The sequence below is a fragment of the Orcinus orca genome, chromosome 1 (genome assembly GCF_937001465.1).
Source record: "Orcinus orca chromosome 1, mOrcOrc1.1, whole genome shotgun sequence".
Classification (NCBI taxonomy): domain Eukaryota; kingdom Metazoa; phylum Chordata; class Mammalia; order Artiodactyla; family Delphinidae; genus Orcinus; species Orcinus orca.
In genome coordinates, this window is record NC_064559.1 from 9804556 (window position 1) to 9832106 (window position 27551).

The window sequence follows — 27551 nt, forward strand, 5'->3', positions numbered from 1 at the left end:
GCGCAGGCTCAGCGGCCATGGCTCACGGGCCCAGCCGCTCCGTGGCATGTGGGATCTTCCTGGACCGGGGCCCGAACCCGTGTCCCCTGCATCGGCAGGCGGACTCTCAACCACTGCGCCACCAGGGAAGCCCGTGGATTTTTTTTTAAGTTCTTTTTTTTCCCTCCAACTATTTACTAGGAAAATTTTCAAACATACAGAAAACTCTGATCTTTGTGACTATGAAACCATCCTGCCCTAAGTCTATCCAAAGCCCTCCTCCCCAGGCGCATATCATTCCTTCTGGGACTATTTCACAAAGGCCTTTCTACTTGTGAGCAATACAGAACAAATATAACGTAGGACAGACATGATATGAGACTTCTTTAACTATGTGAAAAATTTTTATATCCTCTGAGTTTTCTCTTTTCTAGTCTTAACATGCCTAGTTCTTTCAATCTTCAGTTACATGATATGCGTTGTTCTCTTACTCTCCTAGTCACAGCCTCAAATCTGGTGTATTCTATCTGTGTGTTTGTTTAAAGAGCACTATTCAGAGCTGGAAAATTATTAAAAAACAACGTTTATTCAGTACTTAGTATGTGCCAGATCCTGTTCTAAGCACTTCATATGTATTACTTTGATTTAATCTTCAAACCCCCCATGAGTTAGGTTACTATTTTCTTATTTCCCATTTTTCAGGTGAGAAAACAGACACAGAAGTTTTTTTTTGTTTTTTTTTTTAATGTATTTATTTTTGGCTGCACTGGGTCTTCGCTGCTGCGCGTGGGCTTTCTTTCTCTAGTTGCAGTGAGCAGGGGCTACTCTATGTTGTGGTGCGCAGGCTTCTCACTGTGGTGGCTTCTGTTGTGGCAGAGCATGGGCTGTTGGCCCGTGGGCTTCAGTAGTTGTAGCACGTGGGCTCAGTAGTTGTGGCTCTCGGGCTCTAGAGTGCAGGCTCAGTAGTTGTGGCGCACGGGCTTAGTTGCTCCATGGCATGTGGGATATTCCCGGGCCAGGGCTTGAACCCATGTCACCTGCATTGGCAGGTGGATTCTTAACCACTGCGCCACCAGGGAAGTCCACAGAGAAGTTTCTTGTTCAAGATCACAAAACTAATAAGTGAAAGCCGTTACTAAACGGCAGGCAGCCTGTCTTCAGAGGTCTACTTTTTTGTTGTAGCTTTATTGAGATACAGTTAACATAGCATACAATTTACCTATTTAAAGCATACAATTCAGTCATTTTAATATATGCACAGAGGTGTGCAACTATCACCACAACCAATTTTAGGACATTTTCATCATCTTAAATCAGTAGCAGTCACTGTCCATTTTCCATTTGTTGAATAAACCCTTAGAAGTTTAATTGCTACAAGGGTATTTACACTTAAGCTTTGAAAGATACTACTTAGTAACCTATTTATAAAAGTTGTAATAATTTATATTTCCACTAACAGATTGAATATATTTCCTCATACTCAACAGAGGAATCTTTAATGCAGTTTTATATGCAATGAGCCACCAATATGCTATTTTAGAATTTGGGTCAATAACTCAGTAGGAATAAAAATAGCACTCATTCTGATAATAATACTTTATAATATGGTTATTATTTATGCTAAATGACTCATGACATATAATTTTTTTTTTACATTAAAAAGTTAATTTTCTAAGTACAATGTGGTATCCTGAATTGGATTCTGGGACAAAAAAAGGACATTAATGGAAAAACTGGAGAAATCCAAATAAAGTCTGTGGTTTAGTTAATAGTATTATACGAATGTTAATTTCTTGGTTTTGACAAACCATGGTTATATAAGACGTTAACATTAGGGAAAGCTGGATGCAGGGCATGTGGAACCTCTGTATTATCTTTGCAACTTTTCTATAAATCTACAATTTTTCCTAAGTAAAGTTTTATACTAAAAAATAAAAAGTTAATTTTGACCTTCACCCACCCTCCAGATCTGCTTCCCTCTTCCACTGGTAACCAACCACTGTAGTTTGATTATCCTTTTAGATCTTTTTAATACTTCTAAACCTTTATATATGTATTCATAGAAAATATATGGTATTGTTTGGTGTATGTAGTTTTAAAATTACATTAGTAGTATTATTTTCATGATATTGTATCAGGCATCATTCTTTATTTTTTTCACTCAAAAGTGTTTGTTTTGTTTTGTTTTGGTTTGGTTTGTTTGTTCTTTTGGGGTTTTTTGCCTCGCAGCTTGCAGGGGTCTTAGTTTCCTGACCAGGGATCAAACCCGGGCCCCCTGCAGTGAAATCAAAAGTCTGTTTTTGAGATCTGGCCATGCTGACTGATTTAGTTAGACACGCTTCAGTATTTCATTTCTTTTTACTGTTTTGTAGTAGTCAGTCTTATACCATAATTTATTTATTTTATCGGCATTCAAGTGGTTTCTAAGTTTTCATTATTACAAACAATGCTGTAGTGAACATCCCAAACATATTTGTATAAATTTGCAAGTGTTTTTCTAGGGCAGATGGCTAAAATGTGGAATTGCTGGATCACAGGATATGCACATTTAAAGTTTTTAAAGTAGTGCCAAATTATTCTCCAAAGAAATTATACTGGCTTATACTTTCAACCAGTAATATATCACAGTGCCTATTTTACCTAATGCTTGCTAACTCAGTATATAACTAAACATCTAGATTTTTGCTAATCTCATAATAGCATCTCACTTGTTTTAGTTGGCATGTCATCTATGAGTGACGGTGAGATACTTTTCATATATGTTTATAAACTTTCTTTCCTTAGCTCAAAACTGTTTGTCTTTCTCCCGTTTTTTATTAGATTGTTGGTCATTTTCTTGTTAGTCTGTAAGAATTTTATATATATTAAGAATATTAGCCCTTTGGCTGTTCATACTGGTAATAATTTGTTTCACAGTTTGTAGTTTGTCTTGTGCTTTGTTTCTATATTTTTCACCATAGAGGACTGAAAAAAATTCTAAGGGTCAAATATAGCTGTGTTTCCTTTTAATGACTTTTTGATTTTATGATTAGAAAGACCTTCCCTAGTCTAACATTTATAGTTTTAGAATTCCCTCTATATTTCTTATTTCATTTTTAAAAAAATATGTTTAAATCTTCAGTCCATCTGGAATTTATTTTGGAGTAAAGAATGAGGTAAGACGGCAACCGAATTTTTTTCCTAGAGGACTACTTATTTGTCCTGGGTAACATTTACTGAACAATCCATCTTTTTTTTTTTTTTTTTGCGGTACGCGGGCCTTTCACTGTTGTGGCCTCTCCCGTTGCGGAGCACAGGCTCCAGACGTGCAGGCTCAGCGGCCATGGCTCACGGGCCCAGCCGCTCCGCGGCATGTGGGATCTTCCCCGACTGGGGCACGAACCCATGTCCCCTGCATCGGCAGGCGGACTCTCAACCACTGCGCCACCAGGGAAGCCCCAATCCATCTTTTATACGTTGGTTTATAATGCTGCTGCATGACAAGCTGTATTCCTCTATATATTTGGGATTATTTCTAGACTTTTCTTTTTAAGAATTCAAATGGGGAAGACCAAGTTACTTTCTTTTTTTCCTTTAAGTTTTTGTTTGTTTGTTTGTTATTTTATGGTTGCGTTGGGTCTTTGTTGCTGCACACAGGCTTTTTCTAGTTGCAGCTACTAGTGGGGGCTACTCTTCATTTTGATGTGTGAGCTTCTCCTTGCGGTGGCTTGTTGCAGAGCACAGGCTTTGGTAGTTGTGGTACATGGGCCCTAGAGCACGAGGGCTTCAGTAGTTGTGGCACGTGGGCTCAGTAGTTGTGGCATGGGCTTAGTTGCTCTGTGGCATGTGGGATCTTCCTGGACCAGGGATCGAACCCATGTTCCCTGCATTGGCAGGAGGATTCTTAACCACTGAGCCACCAGGGAAACCCCTATTTCTAGACTTTCTATCTCTTTATGTCTAGCATGGCTCTGTATGTGCTTGTGTCAACTTTTTTTTTTAATTTATTTTTTGGCCACATTGGGTCTTCGTTGCTGTGCATGGGCTTTCCACTAGTTGTGGTGAGCGGGGGCTATTCTTCATTGCGACATGTGGACTTCTTATTGTGGTAGCTTCTCGTTGTGGAGCATGGGCTCTAGGGCACACGGGCTTCAGTAGTTGTGGCACATGGGCTCAGTAGTTTTGGCTTGTGGGCTCTAGAGCGCAGGCTCAGTAGTTGTGGCGCACGGGCTTAGTTGTTCCCACGGCATGTGGGATCTTCCCGGACCAGGGATTGAACCCATGTCCCCTGCATTGGCAGGAGGACTCTTAACCACTGCGCCACCAGGGAAGTCCTTCAAATTGTTTTAATGTGACTTTATATTGTGTTTTAATTTCTGATATAACATTATTACTTATCCTTTTTTAAGATTTTCCTAAGTATACTTGAACATTTATTTTTCCATATGAACTTCAGAATCAACTTGACTAGGAAAAAAATCCTGTTGGGATTTTCATTGATGTTGAACTAATATTATAAATTAATTTTGGGGTTATGACGTGTAACATTGGTACTACCCATCCAAGAACTGGTTGTAGTTCTACTTATTCAAGCCTTAGTACCCCTTAGTAGACTTTAACATTTTTTTCCATGTCAATCTTGCACATTTCTTAAGTATATTCCTAGGTGTTTAATACTTTTTGTTCTTATTATTTTTGCTGTCATAAACAGGATATTTCTTCTGTTTGATTTGTTCTCATTGATATATAGAAAAGATAATGACTTATTTATCTATCTATTTATTTATTTTTGGCTGTGTTGGGTCTTTGTTGTTGTGCATGGGCTTTCTCTAGTGGCGGCGAGCAGGGGCTACTCTTCGTTGTGGTGTGTGGGCTTCTCGTTGCGGTGTGCGGGCTTCTCATTGTAGTGGCTTCTCTTGTTGTTGGGCATGGGCTCTAGGTGCGTGGGTTTCAGTAGTTGTGGCACTCAGGCTCAATAGTTGTGGCTCACAGGCTCTAGAGCGCAGGCTCAGTAGTTGTGGTGCACTGGCATAGTTGCTCTGCTGCATGTGGGCTTTTCCTGGAGCAGGGTTCAAACCTGTGTCACCTACATTGGCAGGTGGATTCTTAAACACTGCACCACCAAGGAAGTCCCGATAATGGTTTTTTTTTTTTTTTTTGGTTTATTTTCCATTATATTGAAAACTTAAAGAACCGTTGTAGCATCTCTTGTCATCATCAGTGGAAACAAGCCCTGTGATGTACTCTTGCAGGGAGTATACATAACCAATAGCCCTTTTGAGGCAGTTTATCTCCTCTTTTGCTTCTTCAGGATCTGGGCTTTAGGGGTTCTGTGGGGCTGATGTTTGTGTAATGACCTTGATATTTCCTGTGTCCTTGGGCCTCTGGTCAGTCTCCTTCAGGCATTGATAATTTGATTTCGTGGCTGTAGGTAGGAGGCCTCAGTTCCTTGCCACATCGATCTCTTCCGAGGGCTGCTTGAGTATCCTCATGACATGGCAGCTGGCTTACCCCAGGATGAATAAGCTGGCACAACGTAGCCATCCCTGGTTTCACATCAACATGATCTCAGGCACAAACCTCCTTGTTTTTCCATTTTGTCTTTAAGTTACTTGTTGAAACAACTGGCCCCGGGGTCCCAAAGACTGTCGCGGCTTCAGCTGGTGGGGCCCCTCCAGAGCCAGCAGCTTCAGTGAGTCCGCCCTCCCCTCAGGCTCTGGGGCAGTTGAGTCGATAATGATTTTTTTTTAAATAGAGATTTTTGTATAACAACTTTGTTTTCTCCCACTTTATTAATTTATTCCTTTTAATGGTTATAGTTGATTTTCTTGAGTTTTCTGGGGGAGTCATATCACCTGAAAATAATGCTAATTTTGTCTTCTCCTTTACAATTTTATTCCTTTTGTTTAATTGGCTAATTCCATCAAAACAGTGTCAAAAATAGGCGTATAGGGCTTCCCTGGTGGTGCAGTGGTTGGGAGTCCACCTGCCGATGCAGGGGACATGGGTTCGTGCCCCGGTCTGGGAGGATCCCGCATGCCGCGGAGCGGCTGGGCCCGTGAGCCATGGCCGCTGGGCCTGCGCGTCCGGGGCCTGTGCTCTGCGGCGGGAGAGGCCACAGCGGTGAGAGGCCTGCGTACCGCAAAAAATAAATAAATAAATAAATAAATAGGGGTATAATCAACATCTTTGTCATATTCCTCACTTTAATGAGAATGTTTTTAGAATTTTAACATTGAATATGATACTGACCTTTTTTAAAAATATTAATTAATTAATTAATTTTATTTTTGGCTGTGTTGGGTCTTCATTGCTGCACGCGGGCTTTCTCTAGTTGGTGGCGAGCGGGGGCTACTCTTCTTTGCAGTGTGCGGGCTTCTCATTGCGGTGGCTTCTCTTGTTGCGGAGCACGGGCTCTAGGCGCACAGGCTTCAGAAGTTGTGGCACGAGGGCTAAGTAGTTATGGTTCGCGGGCTCTAGAGTGCAGGCTCAGTCGTTGTGGCGCATGGGCTTAGTTGCTTCACGGCATGTGGGATCTTCCCGGACCAGGGCTCAAACCCTTGTCCCCTGCATTGGCAGGCGGATTCTTAACCACTGTGCCACCAGGGAAGTCCAATACTGACCTTTCGATTGGAATGGGGAGAAATGTGTTTTGAAGGTTAAGAAAGTGTTCATCTATTTTTATTTTCTTGGTCAGTATTGCTAAAGGTTTGTCAATTTTGTTGATTTTTTTCAAGGAACTTTTGGTTTTATTGATTTTTCTCTATTGGTTTTCTATTTTTTCTTTATTTATGCTCTAACTTTTATTATTTTCTTCCTCTGCTTGCTTTGAGTTTTCTTCTTTCTCTAGTTTCTTAAGGTGGAAGGATAAGTTATTTATTTGAAATTTTTCCTTTTTTCTAATATAAGCATTTACCCAATGAATTAAATTTCCCTTCAAGTACTACTTTAGTTGTATCATTTAACTTCTGGTATATCATGTTTTTTTAGTCATTTTGTCTACTTTTATATTCCATTAAGTGTTTTTTTTTAATGGATATTGAATTTTATCAAGTGTTTTTAGCATCAGTGGAGGTGATCATATGACTTTTATTGTTTGATTTATTAATAATGACAGATTACATTAATAGTTTTCTAATACTGACCCATCCTTGTATTCTTGACATGAATGAATTCCACTTGGTTGTGTTGTATTCTTTTGATGTTCTGATGGTGTTTTTTAAGCTTTTTAAAAAATGAAATGTAATTGACAACATTATATTAAGGTATACATGATGATTTCAGTGTTTGTATATATTGTGAAATGATCATCATAGTAAGTCCACTGTAGTTAACGTCCATTACCATAGTTACAAAAATATTTTTCTTGTAATGAGAACTTTAAAAATTTATTCTCTTAGCAACTTTCAGGTATACAGTATGGTATAGTCACCATTCTGTACATTACATCCTCATGACTTATTTATTTTACAACTGGAAGTTTGTATCTTTTGACCTTTCTTTATCCATTTCATTTGCCCCCCTACCCCTGTCTTTGGCAACCACCAGTCTGTTCTCTGTATCTACTGAGTTGGGTTTTTTGTGGGGAGGGAGGTAATTTTTTTTTAGGTCACACATATAAGTAAAATTATATGGTGTTTGTCTTTCTCTGTCTGACTTATTTCACTTAGCATAATGTCCTCAAGGCCTATCCATGTTGTCACAAATGGCAAGATTTCCTTCTTTTTTATGGCTGAATAATATTTTATATATATTTATTTATACACCACATTTTCTTCATTCGTCAGTGGATGCATAGGTTGTTTCCATGTCTTGGCTATTGTAAATAATACTGCAACAAACATGGGGCTGCATGTATCTTTTGGAGATAGTTCATTTCCTTTGGATAAACATCCAGAGTTAGAATTGCTGGATTATGTGGTACTTCTGTTTTTAATTTTTTGAGGAACCTCCATACTGTTTTGCATACTGGCTGCACCGATATACATTTCCAGCAACAGTTCACAGGGTTCTCTTTTCTCCACATGCTCTCCAACACTTGTTATTTCTTGCCTTTTTGATAATAGCCATTCTAACAGGTATGAGGTTATATCTCACTGTGGCATTTGTCTGATGATTAGTGATGTTGAGCACCTTTTCATGTACCTGTTAGCCATTTGTGTCTTCTTTGGAAAAATGTCTTTCAGCGTCTCTGCCCATTTTTTAATCAGGTTGTCTTTTTGTTGTTGAGTTCTATGAGTTTCTTACATACTTCGGGTATTAATTTCTTATCAGATATATGATTTGCAAACATTTTGTCTCATTCTGTAGGCTGCCTTTTCATTTTGTTTCTTTTGCGATGCAGAAGCTTTTTAGTTTGATGTAGTCCCACTTGTTGATTGTTGCTTCTGTTACCTTTGCTTTTGGTATCATCCCCAAAAAATCATTGCCAAGAACAGTGTCAAGGAGACTTTTCCCTATGTTTTCTTCTAGGAATTTTATGGTTTCAGGTCTTACATTTACAGCTTTAATCCATTTTGAGTTAAGTTTTATGAGTGGTGTAAAACAGGAAGCCAGTTTTATTCTTTTGCACATGAAAACCATTTCCCAACACCATTTGTCGAAGAGACTGTCTTTTCCTCATTGAGTATTCTTGGTTACCTTGTCAAATATCAGTTAACCATATATGCATGCATTTATTTCTGGGCTCAATTCTGTTCCATTGCTCTAGTGTGTCTGTTTTTTTTGTTTGTTTGTTTTTTTGTGATACATGGGCCTCTCACTGTTGTGGCCTCTCCCGTTGCGGAGCACAGGCTCCGGACGTGCAGGCTCAGCGGCCATGGCTCACGGGCCCAGCCGCTCCTCGGCATGTGGGATCTTCCCCGACTGGGGCACAAACCCATGTCCCCTGCATCGGCAGGCGGACTCTCAACCACTGCACCACCAGGGAAACCCTAATGTGTCTGTTTTTATGCTAGTTCCATCATGTTTTGATTACTGTAGCTTTGTAATATAGTTTATAATCAGGGTGCGTGATGCCTCCATCTTTGTTCTTTTTTCTCAAGATTACTTTGGCTATTCAGGTTTTTTTGTAGTTTCATAACAGTTTTAGTATTGCTTGTTCTATTTCTGTGAAAAATGCCATTGAAATTTTAATAGGGATTGCATTGAATCTGTAGATTGCTTTGGGTATTATGGACATTTTAACAATAGTCTTCCAATCCATGAGTACAGAACATCTTTCTAGACATTTTTAAAGTTCATACAAATGAGTGATATTTTCTTCAGGTTCTTTCTCTCGCTCTCACTCTGTCTCTCACAATAGTGTCAGAGTCCTTACTTGTCTTTTCTGGACCTAGAACTCTAGAAATATTTTTCAAAAGTATCTTCTTCCTACATACCTAAATTGAAATTACACTGTAGTGCAAACATGGCGGGGGCAAATATTTCACCCTCCTTGTCAAAATATGTTATGAAATTGGAGGCTTTAACTTTGTAAGAAATAATCAGAATGTATATTTGTTAAATAATAACAAAAATTTTCATTTTGTATATTGTTGAATCTTTTTGAGTACCTACCATAATCTGGCTTTTTACAAATGTATTCACTGTTATAGATGTTCATTTTTACTTAATGGAACTGTAATTAATCTCTTTTTTTTATTGTACAGAAATTTACAGCAACAATGTCAACACCAGATAAGAAGGCCTCACAGAAGATTGGTTTTCGATTACGTAACTTACTCAAGCTTCCCAAAGCACATAAGTGGTGCATATATGAGTGGTTCTACTCAAATATAGATAAGTATGTATCATGGCTCATATCACAAGTATCATTTGAACCAGAAGTTTAAGATTTTCAAATGTTAAAAGCCTCAACCTGGGCTTCCCTGGTGGCGCAGTGGTTGAGAGTCCGCCTGCCGATGCAGGGGACATGGGTTCATGCCCCGGTCTGGGAGGATCCCACATGCTGCGGAGTGGCTGGGCCCGTGAGCCATGGCTGCTGAGCCTGCGCGTCCGGAGCCTGTGCTCCGCAACGGGAGAGACCACAGCAGTTAGAGGCCCGCGTACCACAAAAAAAAAAAATCTTTCAAAGCCTCAACCTTTTCTAGAGGTCTATTTTGATTCTATTTTTTTCCTGAATTTCTTTTTCTATTCCTCATTCTAGTTTGATCCATTTCCATTTTTCATAGTTTTCTTCCCTCCTACCCCTTTTGGGGAAGAAGTTGTTATATGAAAATGAAAGTATAATCTCCATATTATAATTTACAAAGACTGTGGAGTGGAGATACCCTAAAAACAAAGCACCATTATTTGCAGTGAATGGAACTTGTTTTATAAATCTCGAGATTTTAAATGCTAGTATAATAGTAGAGAAACAGTTATTAATGGTAAAAGTGATTCAGGAAGATTTTAATGAGTCTTTCTATTTGGGGGATGATATTCATGCATTTTAGTTATATGTAAATGTTTAAGTAGAACATAGAGGTTTGGGTGAAATCCAATTATTCAACAACAGAATTTATTGAGGAAAAATTCTGATTTCTCATCCACCACAATCTAATCTTATCTAATCCATGCCAGTCAGTGGTGCTTGCTTTGCTGACTGCTTATCTTTATTTCCTTTCTCTGCTTTCACCAGTTGCGTACTCTGAACCTTGTGAATCTCATGAACATTCATATTTAAGCCCAAGACATTTCATGTGTCATTGCTGAGACTGGTTCCTGGTTTCCCAAACTCATGAATAAAATTGTTTTATTTTTGTCCACAAATTTTTTCATGGGCTTAAGACAGCTCTCAGGGTGTCCTAGTATGATCCGAGTCCTCGATTTCCCAAGAACTAATCTAACCCTCTGGAGTCCCCCAGTTTTCTAAAACGAATTTACTCTCAAAGAGAACTCCCTGGTGATGATATTACTTTTGGGACAAAGATACTTTGTAGCTAACATTGTTTATCCTCACCAGATATAATGATAATGCCAAGATAACCTCTGGAAGGATAGACTCCTATAGGAGATTTTTAACAAAAATCAGTGTCTCTTGGAGTCTCAAGCACAGACAGTATTTCTTGAGTAACTTTTACACATTATTTGTTTCATAAATGCAAAGGATCTAGTTTAATTTTAACATTTGGAATTTGTGCCTGTTTTGGGTAGAGGTGAAAGTTTGGCATCTTGTGATTAATATGTTGAAAATTGGAATGCATATTTTGAATTTTATGGCTCTTAAGTAACACATTGTATATTAACTATTAAAATACCATTTCTGTTTTACAGACCACTTTTTGAAGGCGACAATGACTTCTGTGTTTGTCTAAAGGAATCTTTTCCTAATTTGAAAACAAGAAAGTTAACAAGAGTAGAATGGGGAAAAATCAGGCGGCTTATGGGGAAACCACGGAGGTAAAAATAATGTTTTTATTTAAAATAAAATTAATAAATTAGTTGGTAGTATTATTACCATATTGACTTTTTCATCTTCAAAAGGACTAGTACCAAAACACAACTTCCCAGAATAGTTATATGTTAAATATATCCTACTGACCAACATTAATGTAGGTGCTTTTTATACTTACGTATCTTATAATTAAATGCACAATTTCATTTTTGTTTAGGTCACAGGCTTTGAACATAATTTTGTTATATTATCTATGCTCCACTATGTTCCAAAAAATATTTAAGAATGCACTAAAAATCATTTAATGAAGCTATAAGGTTATGCATACATTGTTTTTTTTATCCTTTGAAATTTTAATTTTTTAGTGAAAACAAAGAATTAAACAATTGTGAACTTTATTAACATTTTGTGGTGTGACAAACATAAATACGTTTTATAATTTCTAGAAACATGCTATTTCATAGTACAATCTTTTTTTTTTAACATCTTTATTGGAGTATAATTGCTTTACAATGGTGTGTTAGTTTCTGCTTTATAACAAAGTGAATCAGTTATACATATACATATGTTCCCATATCTCTTCCCTCTTGCGTCTCCCTCCCTTCCACCCTCCCCATCCCAACCCTCTAGGTGGTCACAAAGCACCGAGCTGATCTCCCTGTGCTATGCGGCTGCTTCCCACTAGCTATCTGTTTTACGTTTGGTAGTGTATATATGTCCATGCCACTCTCTCACTTTGTCACAGCTTACCCTTGCCCCTCCCCATATCCTCAAGTCCATTCTCTGGTAGGTCTGTGTCTTCATTCCTGTCTTACCCCTAGGTTCTTCATGACATTTTTTTTTCTTAAGTTCCATATATATGTGTCAGCATACGGTATTTGTCTTTCTCTTTCTGACTTACTTCACTCTGTATGACAGACTCTAGGTCCATCCACCTCCTTACAAATAGCTCAATTTCGTTTCTTTAGGTGCAAGGTTAGGTTGTTAGGTTAGGTTGTTAATTTGAGATGTTTCCTGTTTCTTAAGGTAGTATTGTATTGCTATAAACTTCCGCTTAGAACTGCTTTTGCTGCATCCCATGTCATGTCTCCATTGTCATTTGTTTCTAGGTATTTTTTGATTTCCTCTTTGATTTCTTCAGTGATCACTTCGTTATTAAGTAGTGTATTGTTTAGCCTCCATGTGTTTGTATTTTTTACAGATCTTTTCCTGTAATTGATATCTAGTCTGATAGCGTTGTGGTCAGAAAAGATACTTGATACAATTTCAACTTTCTTAAATTTACCAAGGCTTGATTTGTGACCCAAGATATGATCTATCCTGGAGAATGTTCCATGAGCACTTGACAAAAATGTGTATTCTGTTGTTTTTGGATGGAATGTCCTATAAATATCAATTAAGTCCATCTTGTTTAATGTATCATTTAAAGCTTGTGTTTCCTTATTTATTTTCATTTTGGATGATCTGTCCATTGGTGAAAGTGGGGTATTAAAGTCCCCTACTATGAATGTGTTACTGTCGATTTCCCCTTTTATGGCTGTTAGTATTTGCCTAATGTATTGAGGTGCTCCTATGTTAGTTGCATAAATATTTACAATTGTTAAATCTTTTTCTTGGATCAATCCCTTGATCATTATGTAGTGTCCTTCTTTGTCTCTTCTAATAGTCTTTATTTTATTTATTATTATTATGTTTTTCGGTACGCGGGCCTCTCACATTGTGGCCTCTCCCGTTGTGGAGCACAGGCTCCAGACGTGCAGGCCCAGCGGCCATGGCTCACAGGCCCAGCCGCTCCGCGGCATGTGGGATCCTCCAGACCAGGGCATGAACATGTGTCCCCTGCATCGGCAGGCGGACTCCCAACCACTGCGCCACCAGGGAAGCCCTAGTCTTTATTTTAAAGTCTGTTTTGTCTGATATGAGAATTGCTACTCCAGCTTTCTTTTGGTTTCTATTTGCATGGAATATCTTTTTCCATCCCCTCACTTTCAGTCTGTGTCTCTAGGTCTGAAGTGGGTCTCTTGTAGACAGCATATATATGGGTCTTGTTTTTGTATCCATTCAGCCAGTCTGTGTCTTTTGGTGTGAGCATTTAATCCATTTACATTTAAGGTAATTATCAATATGTATGTTCCTATTCCCATTTTCTTAATTGTTCTGGGTTTGTTATTATAGGTCTTTTCCTTAACTTGTGTTTCTTGCCTAGAGAAGATCCTTTAGCATTTGTTGTAAAGCTGGTTTGGTGGTACTGAACTCTCTCAGCTTTTGCTTGTCTGTAAAGGTTTTAATTTCTCCATCAAATCTGAATGAGATCCTTGCTGGGTAGAGTAATCTTGGTTGTAGGTTTTTCTCCTTCATCACTTTAAATATGTTCTGCCAGTCCCTTCTGGCTTGCAGAGTTTCTGCTGAAAGATCAGCTGTTAACCTTATGGGGATTCCCTTGTGTGTCATTTGTTGTTTTTCCCTTGCTGCTTTTAATGTTTTCTTTGTATTTAATTTTTGACAGTTTGATTAATATGTGTCTTGGCATGTTTCTCCTTGGATTTATCCTGTATGGGACTCTCTGTGCTTCCTGGACTTGATTAACTATTTCCTTTCCCATATTAGGGAAGTTTTCAACTATAATCTCTTCAAATATTTTCTCAGTCCCTTTCTTTTTCTTTTCTTCTTCTGGAACTCCTATAATTCGAATGTTGGTGCATTTAATGTTGTCCCAGAGGTGTCTGAGACTGTCCTCAGTTCTTTTCATTCTTTTTTCTTTATTCTGATCTGCAGTAGTTATTTCCACTATTTTATCTTCCAGGTCACTTATCCGTTCTTCTGCCTCAGTTATTCTGCTATTGATCCCTTCTAGAGTATTTTTAACTTCATTTATTGTGTTGTTCATCGTTGCTTGTTTCATCTTTAGTTCTTCTAGGGCCTTGTTAAATGTTTCTTGCATTTTCTCTATTCTATTTCCAAGATTTTAGATCATCTTTACTATCATTATTCTGAATTCTTTTTCAGGTAGACTACCTATTTCCTCTTCATTTGTTAGGTCTGGTGGGTTTTTATCTTGCTCCTTCATCTGCTGTGTGTTTTTCTGTCTTCTCATTTTGCTTATCTTACTGTGTTTGGGGTCTCCTTTTTGCAGGCTGCAGGTTCGTAGTTCCCGTTGTTTTTGGTGTCTGTCCCCACTGGCTAAAGTTGGTTCAGTGGGTTGTGTAGGCTTCCTGGTGGAGGGGACTAGTGCCTGTGTTCTGGTGGATGAGGCTGGATCTTGTCTTTCTGGTGGGCATGTCCACGTCTGGTGGTGTGTTTTGGGGTGTCTGTGGACTTAGTATGATTTTAGGCAGCCTCTCTGCTAATGGGTGGAGTTGTGTTCCTGTCTTGCTAGTTGTTTGGCATAGGATGTCCAGCACTGTAGCTTGCTGGTCGTTGAGTGTAGCTAGGTGTTGGTGTTGAGATGGAGATCTCTGGGAGATTTTTGCTGTTTGATATTACGTGGAGCTGGGAGGTCTCTTGTGGACCAGTGTCCTGAAGTTGGCTCTCCCACCTCATAGGCACAGCACTGACTTCTGGCTGCAGCACCAAGAGCCTTTCATCCACACGGCACAGAATAAAAGGGAGAAAAAGTAGAAAGAAAGAGGTTAAAAGAAAATAAAGTAAGGTAAAATAAAATAAAGTTATTAAAATAAAAAATTATTAAGAAAAAAAATTTTTTTAAGTAAAAAAAAAACCAAAACGGGCGGATAGAACCCTAGGACAAATGGTGAAAGCAAAGCTATACAGACAGAATCTCACACAGAAGCATACACACTCACAAAAAGAGGAAAAGGGGAAAAAATAATAAATCTTGCTCTCAAAGTCCACCCCCTCAATTTGTTATGATTGGTTGTCTATTCAGGTATTCCACAGATGCAGGGTACATCAAGTTGACTGTGGAGATTTAATGTGTTCCTCCTGAGGCTGCTGGGAGGGATTTCCCTTTCTCTTCTTTGTTCGCACAGCTCCCGGGGCTCAGCTTTGGATTTGGCCCCGCCTCTGCATGTAGGTCGCCGGAGGGCGTCTGTTCTTTGCTCAGACAGGACGGGGTTAAAGGAGCCGCTGATTCGGGGGCTCTGGCTCACTCAGGCTGCAGGCAGGGAGGGGTACGGGGTGCGGGACGAGCCTGCGGCGGCAGAGGCCAGCGTGACGTTGCACCAGCCTGAGGCGCACCGTGCGTTCTCCCGGGGAACTTGTCCCTGGATTCCGGGACCCTGGCAGAGGTGGGCTGCACAGGCTCCCCGGACGGGAGGTGTGGATAGTGACCTGTGCTCGCACACAGGCTTCTTGGTGGCGGCAGCAGCAGCCTTAGCGTCTCATGCCCGTCTCTGGGGTCCGCGCTGTTAGCCGCGGCTCGCGCCCGTGTCTGGAACTCCTTTAAGCAGCGCTCTTAATCCCCTCTCCTCGCGCACCAGGAAACAAAGAGGGAAGAAAAAGTCTCTTGCCTCTTTGGCAGCTCCATTCCCGGACTCCCTCCCGGCTAGCCGTGGCGCACTAGCCCCTTCAGGCTGTGTTCACGCAGCCAGTCCTCTACCTGGGCTCCTACCGAAGCCCGAGCCTCAGCTCCCAGCCCCGCCTGCCCCGGCGGGTGAGCAGACAAGCCTCTCGGGCTGGTGAGTGCTGGTCGGCACCGATCCTCTGTGCGGGAATCTCTCCGCTTTGACCTCCGCACCCCTGTGGCTGCGCTCTCCTCTGCGGCCCCGGAGCTCCCTTCCTCCGCCACCCGCAGTCTCCACCCGCAAAGGGGCTTCTAGTGTGTGGAAACCTTTCCTTCTTCACGGCTCCCTCCCACTGGTGCAGGTCCCGTCCCTATTCTTTTGTCTCTGTTTATTCTTTTTTCTTTTGTCCTACCCAGGTTCGTGGGGGAGTTTCTTGCCTTTTGGGAGGTCTGAGGTCTTCTGCCAGCGTTCAGTAGGTGTTCTGTAGGAGTTATTCCACATGTAGATGTATTTCTGATGTATCTTTGGGGAGGAAGGTGATCTCTGCGTCTTACCCTTCTGCCATCTTCCCCCTCTCTCCCCGCATACATTGTTATTACCTTTTGTAAAACTCTTTTTATCACCTCAAGAGCCTTTCCACAAATGCATGTTTTACTCTATGTAGAAACAAATCAAGTGAATGTATCCAATATGTTACTTCCTGAGAATTACTTTTCGTGTTAAACTGCTTTTCCTTTTCTAGTGTTATCTTGCTTTCTTAACACATCAGAAAACCTTATATTACTTTTGAGAGAAATTTTGCAATATACTACATCATTAGTCTCATGTCTGTCTGCCTAGTAAAAGCATGTGTAAGACTTTTTCAGTTTGTGGGGAAATTCAGAGAAGACTTGGAATTATAAAGTGACTTGGACAAGTAGGTATGGAATTTAGTTTTCCTGATTTCTGTAGATAGTAATGAAATTCAAGGAGAACTTTTCATTGAACTGGTAATATTTTATTTTATCCCATTGTATGGAAAGATGACATTGCTGCTGATGTTTTAAATATCTCCCTCATTTATAAGAACAAATCAAAATGTGATACGTTAGTGTGTTTCATACAGGTAATTTATGGTCTTTGTTAATTACTTTAGGCCATTTGGGGGCTTTTTGCTGTGACTTTACATGTTTGAGTAAATTAAGCCACACTGTTTCTGATTATTGTCAGAATGAGATATTAGTCACACCTTATTTTATTGTTTAGTTATAATTCTGCAGTTTGTCATAATATGTCTAATATTTCATAAAATATATTTCATAAAATCATAATATTTCTCTTATTAATTTATCCTTTCTTATGTTACCATAACATTGTTGAATTTTATAGTCCTTTACTTCATCAAGGTAAATTAATAGTTGAAATGAAGTCTTTATTTTCAACAAAAGTTTATAGTTTTTCTTTTCTCTGAGGAAGTTGAGGTACACTACAAATTATTGATACAATGTACTTTTCCAAATATCCTAAAGAAAAAGTAAAGTAAAATACCAAGAAGGAGCTTAACAGGAAATGTGCAGGATACAAATGAGGAAATGGGAAGACATAGATGATCTTGGATTAGGATACTCAGCATTCTAAAATCAGTCCCAATAAAAATATCAGTAGCCCCCCCCCCTTTTTTTTTAACTTTAAACTAGATCAATTAATTCTAAAATTCACATATAAGAAGAGAAATCAAGCAGGAAGATCCAGGAAAATTCTGAAGAAGCAAGGTAATAAAGGGAGACTATGTAGTATCATACATACATATGTAGTATGTATTATCACCTATGAAAATAGATATAATGTGATCATAATCAAAATGGTGTTGTAGTGGTACATGCATAGAAAGATGAATTAAAAAGGAGAGGAAAAAAAAAAAGGAGAGAAAGCCCATGAAACTAACACCACATTGTAAATCAACTATACTCCAATAAAATTAAAACTAAAAAAAAAAAGAGAGAGAAAGTCCAGATAGAATCAAAGATGTCTATAGGAATTTAATACATGATAACAGTGGTTGCATCTCAAGCACATAGGGAGAGAGGGGTTAAATTACTTATTTAATGGATACTGAGACCACTCTGAAGCAATCTAAGAAAACACAAGTTGGTTTCATATCTCATACTTTATACCAGGAAACATTTGAAAAGGATCAGAGATTCACATTTTTAAAATGAAACAGTAAAACCACTAGGGGAACCTGTAGGAGAGTTTTGCTTAATCTTGAATTGGAGAAGATCTTTCTAACAGGCCCCAAAGCTAGCAACCATAAAAGAAAATATCGATAAATTTGACTTCATAAAAATGAAAACATTTTGCATTGCCCCCCTACAGAAAATCCATAAACAAAGTCAAAAGACAATAACAGAAATATTTATAATTCTTACAACAAAGGACTAATTTCCAAATATATGAAGAACTATGTATGAATCAATTAAAAAAAGTCAAATAACCTATAATAAAAGTGTCTGTTTATATGACAGTACATAAGAAAGGAAAAAGAAATGGCTCTTCTGAACAGATGAAAACAGTTCAATCTTACTCATAGTGAGAAATATAAAATCAAATATAAAATCAGAATACTGTTTTTAACTATCAGATCAATGGAGTTCATAAAGTTTTAATATGTTGGGTTTGGCAATGGTGTGGTGAAAAAGTCACTATTGGTGGTGAGAGATTAAATTTATATAACCTCTGTGGAGGGCAATTTGGTAATATCTGTCAAATTTTCAAATTTCCATACCCTGTAACCTAGTACTTTTGCGAATTTAGATCACAGAAATACTTGTACATGGGTAAAATGACACGTACAGTAGTATTTGTAGAAGCAAAAGATTGGCAAAAACCTAAGTGTCCATAAATAGAGGAATGATTAATTAAAGTATGGTACCTCAAAATAGTAGAAAACTCTGAAATCATTTAACTTAAAATCAGAGGAAGTTGGACTTCCCTGGAGGTCCAGGGGTTAAGACCCTGCACTTCCATTGCAGCGGTCGCAGGTTCAATCCCTAGTCGGGGAACCAGCATCCCGCATGCTGTGTGGTGTGGCCAAAAAAACCCACCAAAAAACAGAGGAGTTTTCTAATGTACTGATATAGAAGTGATTGCTAAGATACTTTAAGAAAGCAAAATACACAACAGAGCATATTGTAGCTATTTGGGGAAAATAAGAAAGGAACATAAGCAGTTTTTGCTTGTGTATTCCTAAAGTATCAATGAAGGACATGTAGAAAACTTACAGTCATGATCCTCTGGAAGACAGGAAACCGAGGGACAGAGGTATTAGAGTTTTCAGTGCCTTTTGAACCTTTTAAATTAGAAGCCTATGAATGTATTAACTATGCAAAAATACTATTTAAATAAAATTTGATTGCTGAAAGTGTATATTATATCCAGAATGTATGAAGAACTCTGAAAATTCAGTATTAAGAATCAAACGGGGGCTTCCCTGGTGGCGCAGTGGTTGAGAGTCCGCCTGCTGATGCAGGTGACACGGGTTCATGCCCCGGTCCAGGAAGATCCCACATGCCGTGGAGTGGCTGGGCCCATGAGCCGTGGCCTCTGAGCCTGCGCGTCCGGAGCCTGTGCTCTGCAATGGGAGAGGCCACAACAGTGAGAGGCCGGCGTACTGCCAAAAAAAAAAAGAAACGGGAATTCCCTGGTGGTCCAGTGATTAGGGCTCCATGCTTCCACTGCAGGGGGCACGGGTTTGATCCCTGGTTGGGGAACTAGAATCCTCATGCTGCACGGCACAGCTGAAAAAAAAAAATCAAACAGCCCATTTAACAAATTGGCAAACGATTTGAACAGATGATTCACCAATGATATAAGAATATCAGATAAACCAATGAGAGGATATTCAACATAATTAGTCATTAGAAAAACGCCAATTAAAACCAGTGTTGAAAATTTACTAGACCAAGCCTACCACGTGTTGGTGAGGCTATGGGGAAACTTGAACTCCTGTACACCGCTGATGGGAATATAAAATTGTATAACCACTTTGAAAAAACTGTTTGGCAGTTCCTTTCTTTCTTTTTTAAAAGACTTAATTTTTTAAGAGTCGTTTTAGGTTTACAACAAAATTGAGAGGAAGATACAGAGATTTCCGGTTTACTGCCCCCCCCCGCCGCCCACATACATAGCCTCCTCCACTATCAGTGTCCTCCATCAGAGTGGTACATTTGTGACAGCTGATGAGCCTGCACCAACACATCATAACCACCCAAAGTCCATAGTTTCCATTAGAGTTCACTCTTGGTATTATACCTTCTGTGGGTTTTGACAAATGTTTAGTGACATATATCTATCATTATTATATTTTACAGAGTATTTTCATTGCCCTAAAAATCCTCTGTGTTCTACCAATTCACCCCTCTCCGCATCCCCACAACTGCTGGCAACCACTGATATTTTTATTGTCTTCATAGCTTTGCATTTTCCAGAATGTCATGTATTGGGATCACACAGAATGTAACCTTTTCAGATTGGCTTCTTTCACTTGGTAATATGCATTCAGGTTCCTCCATGTCTTTTCATGATTTGATAGCTCATTCTTTTTGGTACTGAATAATACTCCATTCTCTGGATGTACCAGTTTGTTTATTCATTTACCTACTGAAGATTAGTTGATTCCAAGTTTTAGCAATTATGAATAAAGATTCTGTAAACATCTATGCAGATTTTTGTGTGGATGTAAGTTTTCAACTCATTTGAGTAAAAACCAAGGAGCATGATTGTTGGATTTTATGGTAAGAGTATATTTAGTTTTGTAAGAAACTACCAAACTGTCTTCCATTTTGCATTCCACTAGAAATGAATGAATTCCTGTTGTTCCACATCCTCACCAGCATTTGAAGTTGTCCGTGTTCCAGATTTTAGCAATTTAATAAGTGTGTAGTGATATCTCATTTAATTTGCATTTCCCTGGTGGCATATAGTGTGGAGCATCTTTTCATATGCTTATTTGCTAATTGTATATCTTCTTTGGTGATATTTGGATTCTTTGATTTCTTAAAGTGTTAAACACACATTGACCATATGACACAGCCCTTCCACTACTTTAATCAAGAGAAATGAAAGCATATGTTTGTACAGAAGCCCACACACAGATGATCATATCAACTTTGTCGTAATAGCCAAAACCTGGAAATAACCCATAAGTCCACTAACAGGTGAATGGATAAACAAATGGTGCTATATCCATAGAATAGGATGTGTCACAATAAAAAGAAATGAACCACTGATACATACACCAATATGGACAAATCTTAGAATAATTATGCTTAATGAAAGAAGCCTGAAGAAAGAGTATATACTAGATGATTCCATTTATATAAAACTTTAGAAGATATAAACTTAATACAGAAAGCAACTTAGTGATTGCTTGAGAAGTAGGAGTATAGAAATGAGAGGAAGCAAAGGAAGGATAGTAAAGTGGCACAAGGAAACTTTAGGGGGCTGATTAATGTCTTTGTATGTTCATTATCTTGACTGTAGTGACATGGATGTATATTTCATGGCCTGAAAGCTTTGTTTAAATACCTTTGGTTCATCCTAGAATTTGAAAATAGAAATATGACAGGCCCTAAAGGTAAGAGTATATTCAGTATTCATACTTCAAGACAGGAAATATGATTAAAAGTTTACACGGTGGCAAGTCTCATCTTTAATTCCTGTACAGATAGGTTCACTGGGTCACAGGGAAAATATCATGTTCTTTTGAATAGAGTATTGAAACTGAACATTGTTCTTAAGAGGAGACCTGGGATCCAGGTGCAGTTTTGTCAAAGGATGGTGAACAAATCCTCCTCCTTTGAGGAAGGAATAATCTAGACTTGCTTATGTATCTTTCAGTTTTGCAAGGTCCTGTTCTTAAAAAGATATAAAGGTAATTTACTTTGAAGAGAAAATTATTATTGCTAAGAACCCATTTTTAAATATAGTACTTAAAAGAATGAGAAGAATAAAGGGAGTAGTGAGGTGAATGGTCTGACTTGAAGTTTTTATATAGGACAGTTATCAGTTTATATGATTTTTATAATTTATTCTAGATGTTCTTCTGCATTTTTTGAGGAAGAGAGATCAGCATTAAAACAGAAACGGCAGAAAATAAGGCTCTTACAGCAAAGGAAAGTTGCGGATGTTTCACAGTTCAAGGATCTCCCAGACGAAATTCCTTTGCCCCTGGTTATTGGAACCAAAGTTACAGGTAGGTGAAGATAAGCTTATTACTATTTTGACTTGCAGTTTTTCACCAAGATAACGTTTATTAGACAAATGGCTTTTATATTAGAAAGCTTAAACTATAATTCTATAGCAATATTCTGTAGAGGTTACTGTTTCTTAATCTGTGAAGTCTGTTTTTTAAAGAAATTGGATAAAAGTGTACCTTTTCAAAGCAATGTCTGCCACAACATAAACTAAAGCAAACTGCCACAAAGATGAAATTTAAAATAAGTATAATGTTTAAATTTTAAACATTTTGAATTCTGTCTTTGCTTCCACTCATTGATTTTCTTTTCTAACCATTTTTACCTGGTTGGTTCACAAACACCATTGTTCTTGTGATCTTTGAGTTTAGAAGTACTCCATTTCTAATGACTGAATAAAACTAAATTATTCAGTAGGTAGTTTTGTAAAGATGTAAATTCTGTCAATTTGTAGGTGGTGATTCTATGTGTTCACTCCAGTTACAACACTGAGGGAAATTACCACCAAAACCTCAAGTTTAAGTTAATCCTTAATAATTTGGTGATCTAAAATTACAATTTATATAATACAAGAAATGACAAGGTGTTAAGTGGGTAGGTAGGGTAGTAATAGTACTGGAAGAGTTTGAAAAATGGTTGGATTAATCAGAATACTTTCTGGAGGAAAGGGAACATTGAATTACATATTTATATTATTATTTTCTGGATATAAAAGTGGTACATGTTTCCATTATATTGTAAAAATGGGTAATGAAAGGAAAGGTAGATAATAAGGAAGAGACTGTATCATGCATATAAAATGCATTTGGAAAAGAGAAGAATGCATTTAGTCATAACCTACCATGTATAGAAGTTACAGATGATATATATGGTCTCTCTCTTTACAAAATTAGTCTGGGAGTGGGGGTGGAGATAGAGTGAGGGAGAGATAGCATTCCTGAAAAAATATATTAGTTCTAAAAACCCCATATAAATAAGTACAAAGTCTACAATATAACTACTAATCAGAGAAATGCTGGCGTGAATAGAGTGACACGTAGACCCAATTAGGAAATCCTTAAAAATTAAGTGCTACAGCATTTAAGGATTGGCAGTATTATTTGATAAGACTGAAAATTTTACAGTGTCAGTAAGTAGGTACTCATGTCACAATGCAGAATAGGTGGGACTGGATATGTCAAGATATGAGAAAAGTTTGTAGGAATCAACTACTAGAGCTTTTGAAGGTTTCTCTTTGGTTTAGAGGAGGTGTCAGCATACAATAAAAAATTATTAAACCTATGAAGAAACATAAAAACAGGTTCTGTAGTAAAGACCAAAAGCAATCAATAGAAAATAGATGCTGGGATGACTCAGATACTGGAATTAGTTTCAAAATATCTGTTATAAAACATGTTCAAGAACTTAAATGTAAATATGGTCATAATTAATGGGGATATCACAGTAGATAGATGGAAATTACTTAGATAAAACACATTTAAAATTGAAAAGTAGTGTCTGAAAAGAAAAATTCTGAATGGGCTTAAAAGCATATTGGAAACAGCAAAACCAAGGGTAAGTGAACTTCAGAATAAATCAGTATAAATGATCCATTGTGAAAGCATGGAGGAAAAAATGGAAAAAACATTAATAGAGCCTCAGAGACCTGTGGGACAATATTATGCAAATAACATACATGTAATTAGTGTTCTTAAAAGGAGAAGAAAGGCACAATGGCATGTGGGAAGAAAAAGACTTGATTTTTTCTTTCAGTTTTTTCGAGATATAGTTGACATACACACTGTAAAGTGTAGGTGATAATGATTTGACTTGCATCCATTACATTTGCCGACCTTGGAGAAGTGGCCTCTTGTGGGAGACCTCCTGTGCTTCCCAGCAGCGCACTCCCCTCTGGTCACCAGAGCTATGTGCTCTAGGGGTGCCCCCTGTGTGGGCTGCCTGGGTCCTTCTGTTGTGGTGGCCTGACTACTGTGGGCAGTCTGATAGGTGTGGCTGGCCCTCCTTCAGGTTGGTTGCTAGGCCCTGCCTCGTGGAAGGCTTCCGTCTGTGGGCTGGGGCACAAGGTGGCCGGCTGCAGGAGTGAGTGGGGCGTTCCTGGGACTAGTACTGGCCCACTGGTGGGTGGAGCTGGGCTCGGGGTGTGTGGTTGCAGGCTGGGGTCCCAGATCTAGTGCTGGTGGGTGCGCTAGTTCCTGGCATGGCTGTCTGTAGGGGCCTGGGATATCCCAAAGCTGGTTATCAGCCTGCTGGTTAGTGGAGCTGGGTCCTGAGGCTGCTGGCTGAGGGGCCCAATATGTCTGGTGGCCTGCTGTCAGCCTGCTGGTTGGCAGGCCAGAGCCCCCGCTATTCCCTGGGCTAGTGTCCCATCACTGGTGGGCAGGAGCAGTTCCTGGGGCGGCTAGCTGAGGGGCCCAAGGTGTCCCAGAGCTGGCATTAGCCTGCTGGTGGGTGGGACTAGGGCTCAGTGGGTCTTGGAGCTAGTGCTGGCCTGCTGGTCTGTGGGCTGCATCCAGACACAGCAGGCTGTAGGTCTGTGGTGGTCCTGGGGCTGCTGTCCACCCAGTGGTGGGTGGGACAGGGCTCAGGGGATCAGATCCCTGCGCTGGTGCCGGCCCCCTTGTAGGCAGAGCTGGGTCCTGGGTTCTCTAGCCGCAGGCCTGGTGTCTGCCCACTGGTGGGCAGGGCTGAGGCCCAGGGGGTCCCCAGGCTGGTACCCACCCACTGATGGGTGAGCCCGGGTCCTGGGGCTAGTGCCGGCTCACTGGTGGGTGGAGCCAGTCCCAAAGTCTCTGGCTGCAGGGCCCTGGAACTCCCTGAGTTAGTGCGTTGGTCTCTGTTGTGCTGGGCCAGGACCCAGTGGCTGGTGCCTGCCCAGTGATGGGTGAGGCTGATCCTGGGGCTAATGCTGGCTCACCTGTGAGCAAAACCAGGTCCCAGGGTCTCTGGTGCAGGGCCCTGGGGACCTAGGACTAGTGAGGCTCGTTGGTGTCAGTGGCCGGTCCTGGGCCCTCTGGTGGATAAGTCCAGGTCCTGAAGCGGCTATGGGCTCAGGGGCTCCCAGCCAGGCCAGCTGGTGGGTGGGGCTGTGTCCCCGCCCAGCCAGCTGCTTGGCCTGAGGTGTCCCATTACTGGTGTAGACAGGCTGCTGGGCGGGGCCGAGTCCCAGCCCTAATAAACTAGAGGGAGGATTAAAAAATGGCGCTTGCCAGCACCAGTGTCCTCGTGGTTGAACAAGCTCCCAGAAATGGCTGCCACAAGTGTCTCTTTCCCCCCGGTAAGCTCCACTTGGCTCCTGCCTCTCAGGGAGGCTCTCCAAGATCAGCAGGTGGGTCTAACCGAGGTGCCTTTTGAATTACTGCTTCTGCTCTGCGTCCTAGAACTTGTAAGATTTTGTGTGCACCCTTTAAGGATGGAGTCTATTTCCCATAGCCCTCTGGCTCTCCCGAATGTAAGCCCTGCTGGCCTTCAAAGGAAGGTGTTCTGGTGTTTGTCGTCCTAGTGCAGGACTTCCAGTTTGGAGAGCCCCACGTGGGGTTCAGATCCCTTGCTCCTTGGGGAGAACCTCTACAATTGTTATTATCCTCCCCTTTGTGGAGGTATTGTTCTTGACTATACTGTGTCTCTGCCCCTCCTACCTGTCCGGTCGTGGTTCCTTTGCATCTTTAGTTGTAGAAGATCATTATTGCTTGTCTTCTGGTCTTTCTCATCAATAGTTGCTCTGTAAATATTGTAATTTTGGTGTGCCGATGGGAAGAGGTGAGCGCAAGGACTTCCTACTCCGCCATTTTGGCCACCTTTCCCAAACTCGATTTAAAAAAAAAAAAAGTACAGATCCACAGTACTCTAAACCCCAAGGCATATAACCCACGTGTATACATAACCTATAATTAGACACAATACAGAAAAAATACAGAGCAAATCTTGAAAGCATTCATTAGAAAAACAACATTATATGAGGAACAGTGATACAAACAGCAGCTGACTTCTTACGGGAAAAGAACACTAGATGCTATGTCAAATGAACTTTTCAGATTGAAGGGATATGATACCAGATGGAACCTTGACTACAGAGTAACAGCACCAGAAATAGTAAATACATGTGTAAAATGGAACTGTTGTGTTTGTTTCTTAAATTTGTAGTGAGAGTATACAGTATTAACTGAAGTAGAGTGTAATAAGTAAGGAGTGAATATTATAATCCCTAGAATATTGAGGTTCAGAAACCTTAGTGTGCGTCAGATCACCTGGAGGGCTTTAAAAAGACAGATTACTGGCCTCCACTCCAGAGTTTCTGATTCAGAAGGTCAGGGGTAGGGCCTGAGAATTTGCATTTCAAGAAGTTTCCAAGTGGTGTTGATGCTGCTGGAGTGGGGCCGTACTTTGAGAACTAGTAAAGGAATTACTTTAAAAAAATCTTTTATTGAGGTAACGTTGGTTTATAACATAAGTTTCATGTATACGTTATATTTCATCTTCTCTTTACATTACAGCATGCTCACCACCAAAAGTTTAGTTTCTGTCTCTCACCGTACAGTTGATCCCCTTTACCCATTTCACCCTCCCCTGTCCCACCCCTTCCCCTCTGGTAATCACTACTCTTTTTTTTACCGTGGAGTAGTATTCCAGTGCGTGTGTGCGTCTGTGTGTGTGGCATATCTTTTTTTTTTTTTTTTTTTGTGGTATGCGGGCCGCTCACTGTTGTGGCCTCTCCCGTTGCGGAGCACAGGCTCTGGACACGCAGGCTCAGCAACCATGGCTCACGGGCCCAGCCACTCCGTGGCATGTGGGATCTTCCCGGACCAGGGCACGAACCTGTGTCCCCTGCATCGGCAGGCGGACTCTCAACCACTGCGCCACCAGGGAAGCCCGTGTGTAGCATATCTTTATCCATTCATTCATTGATAGGCACTTAGGTTGTTTTCATATCTTGGCTATTCTAAATAATGTTGCTATGAACATAGGGTTGCATATATCTTTTTGAATTAGTGTTTTTGTATTCTTTGGATGAATACACAGAAGTGGGATAGGTAGATCATGTGGTAGTTCTAGTCTTAATTTGGCGGGGAATCGCCACACTGTTTCTCATAGTAGCTGCACCAACTTACATTCCCACCAACAGTGTATGAGGGTTTCCTTTTCTCCTGTCCTTGCCGACCCTTGTTATTTCTTGCCTTTTTGATAATAGCCAGTCTAACAGATGTGAGGTGATATCTCACTGTGGTTTTTTTTTAATTGAAGTACAGTTGATTTACAATATTGTGTTAGTTTCAGCTGTATAGGAAAGTAATTTAATTATACATATTTTTTTCAGATTATTTTCCATTATAGGTTATTATAAGATATTGAATATAATTCCCTGTGCTATACAGTAAATTCTTTTTGCTTATCTATTTTATGTGTAGTTTTGTTAATCCCATACTCCTAATTTATACCCCCCACACCTCCCTTTGCCTTTTGGTAACTATAAGTTTGTTTTCTACGTCTATGAGTCTGTTTCTGTATGGTATATAGATTCATTTG

At 39.8% G+C, this 27551-nt stretch overlaps 1 protein-coding gene and 1 long non-coding RNA gene across 2 annotated transcripts in view; one reads left to right on the plus strand and one right to left on the minus strand.

The window, feature by feature from the left end:
* Positions 1–27551, plus strand: part of LIN9 (lin-9 DREAM MuvB core complex component) — a 111336-nt gene that overhangs the window by 11499 nt on the left and 72286 nt on the right. Inside the window, exons 5-7 of the mRNA XM_004270977.4 lie at positions 9609–9742; positions 11215–11340; positions 21873–22030. Coding sequence (XP_004271025.1) covers positions 9609–9742; positions 11215–11340; positions 21873–22030 — 418 coding nt within the window. The remainder of the gene's footprint in view (positions 1–9608; positions 9743–11214; positions 11341–21872; positions 22031–27551) is intronic.
* LOC125963506 (uncharacterized) lies at positions 17688–26528 on the minus strand. Its single transcript, XR_007475552.1, has 2 exons — positions 25667–26528; positions 17688–19574 (listed from the first exon to the last, which is right to left on the minus strand). It is a non-coding gene; the product is annotated as an uncharacterized LOC125963506 (long non-coding RNA).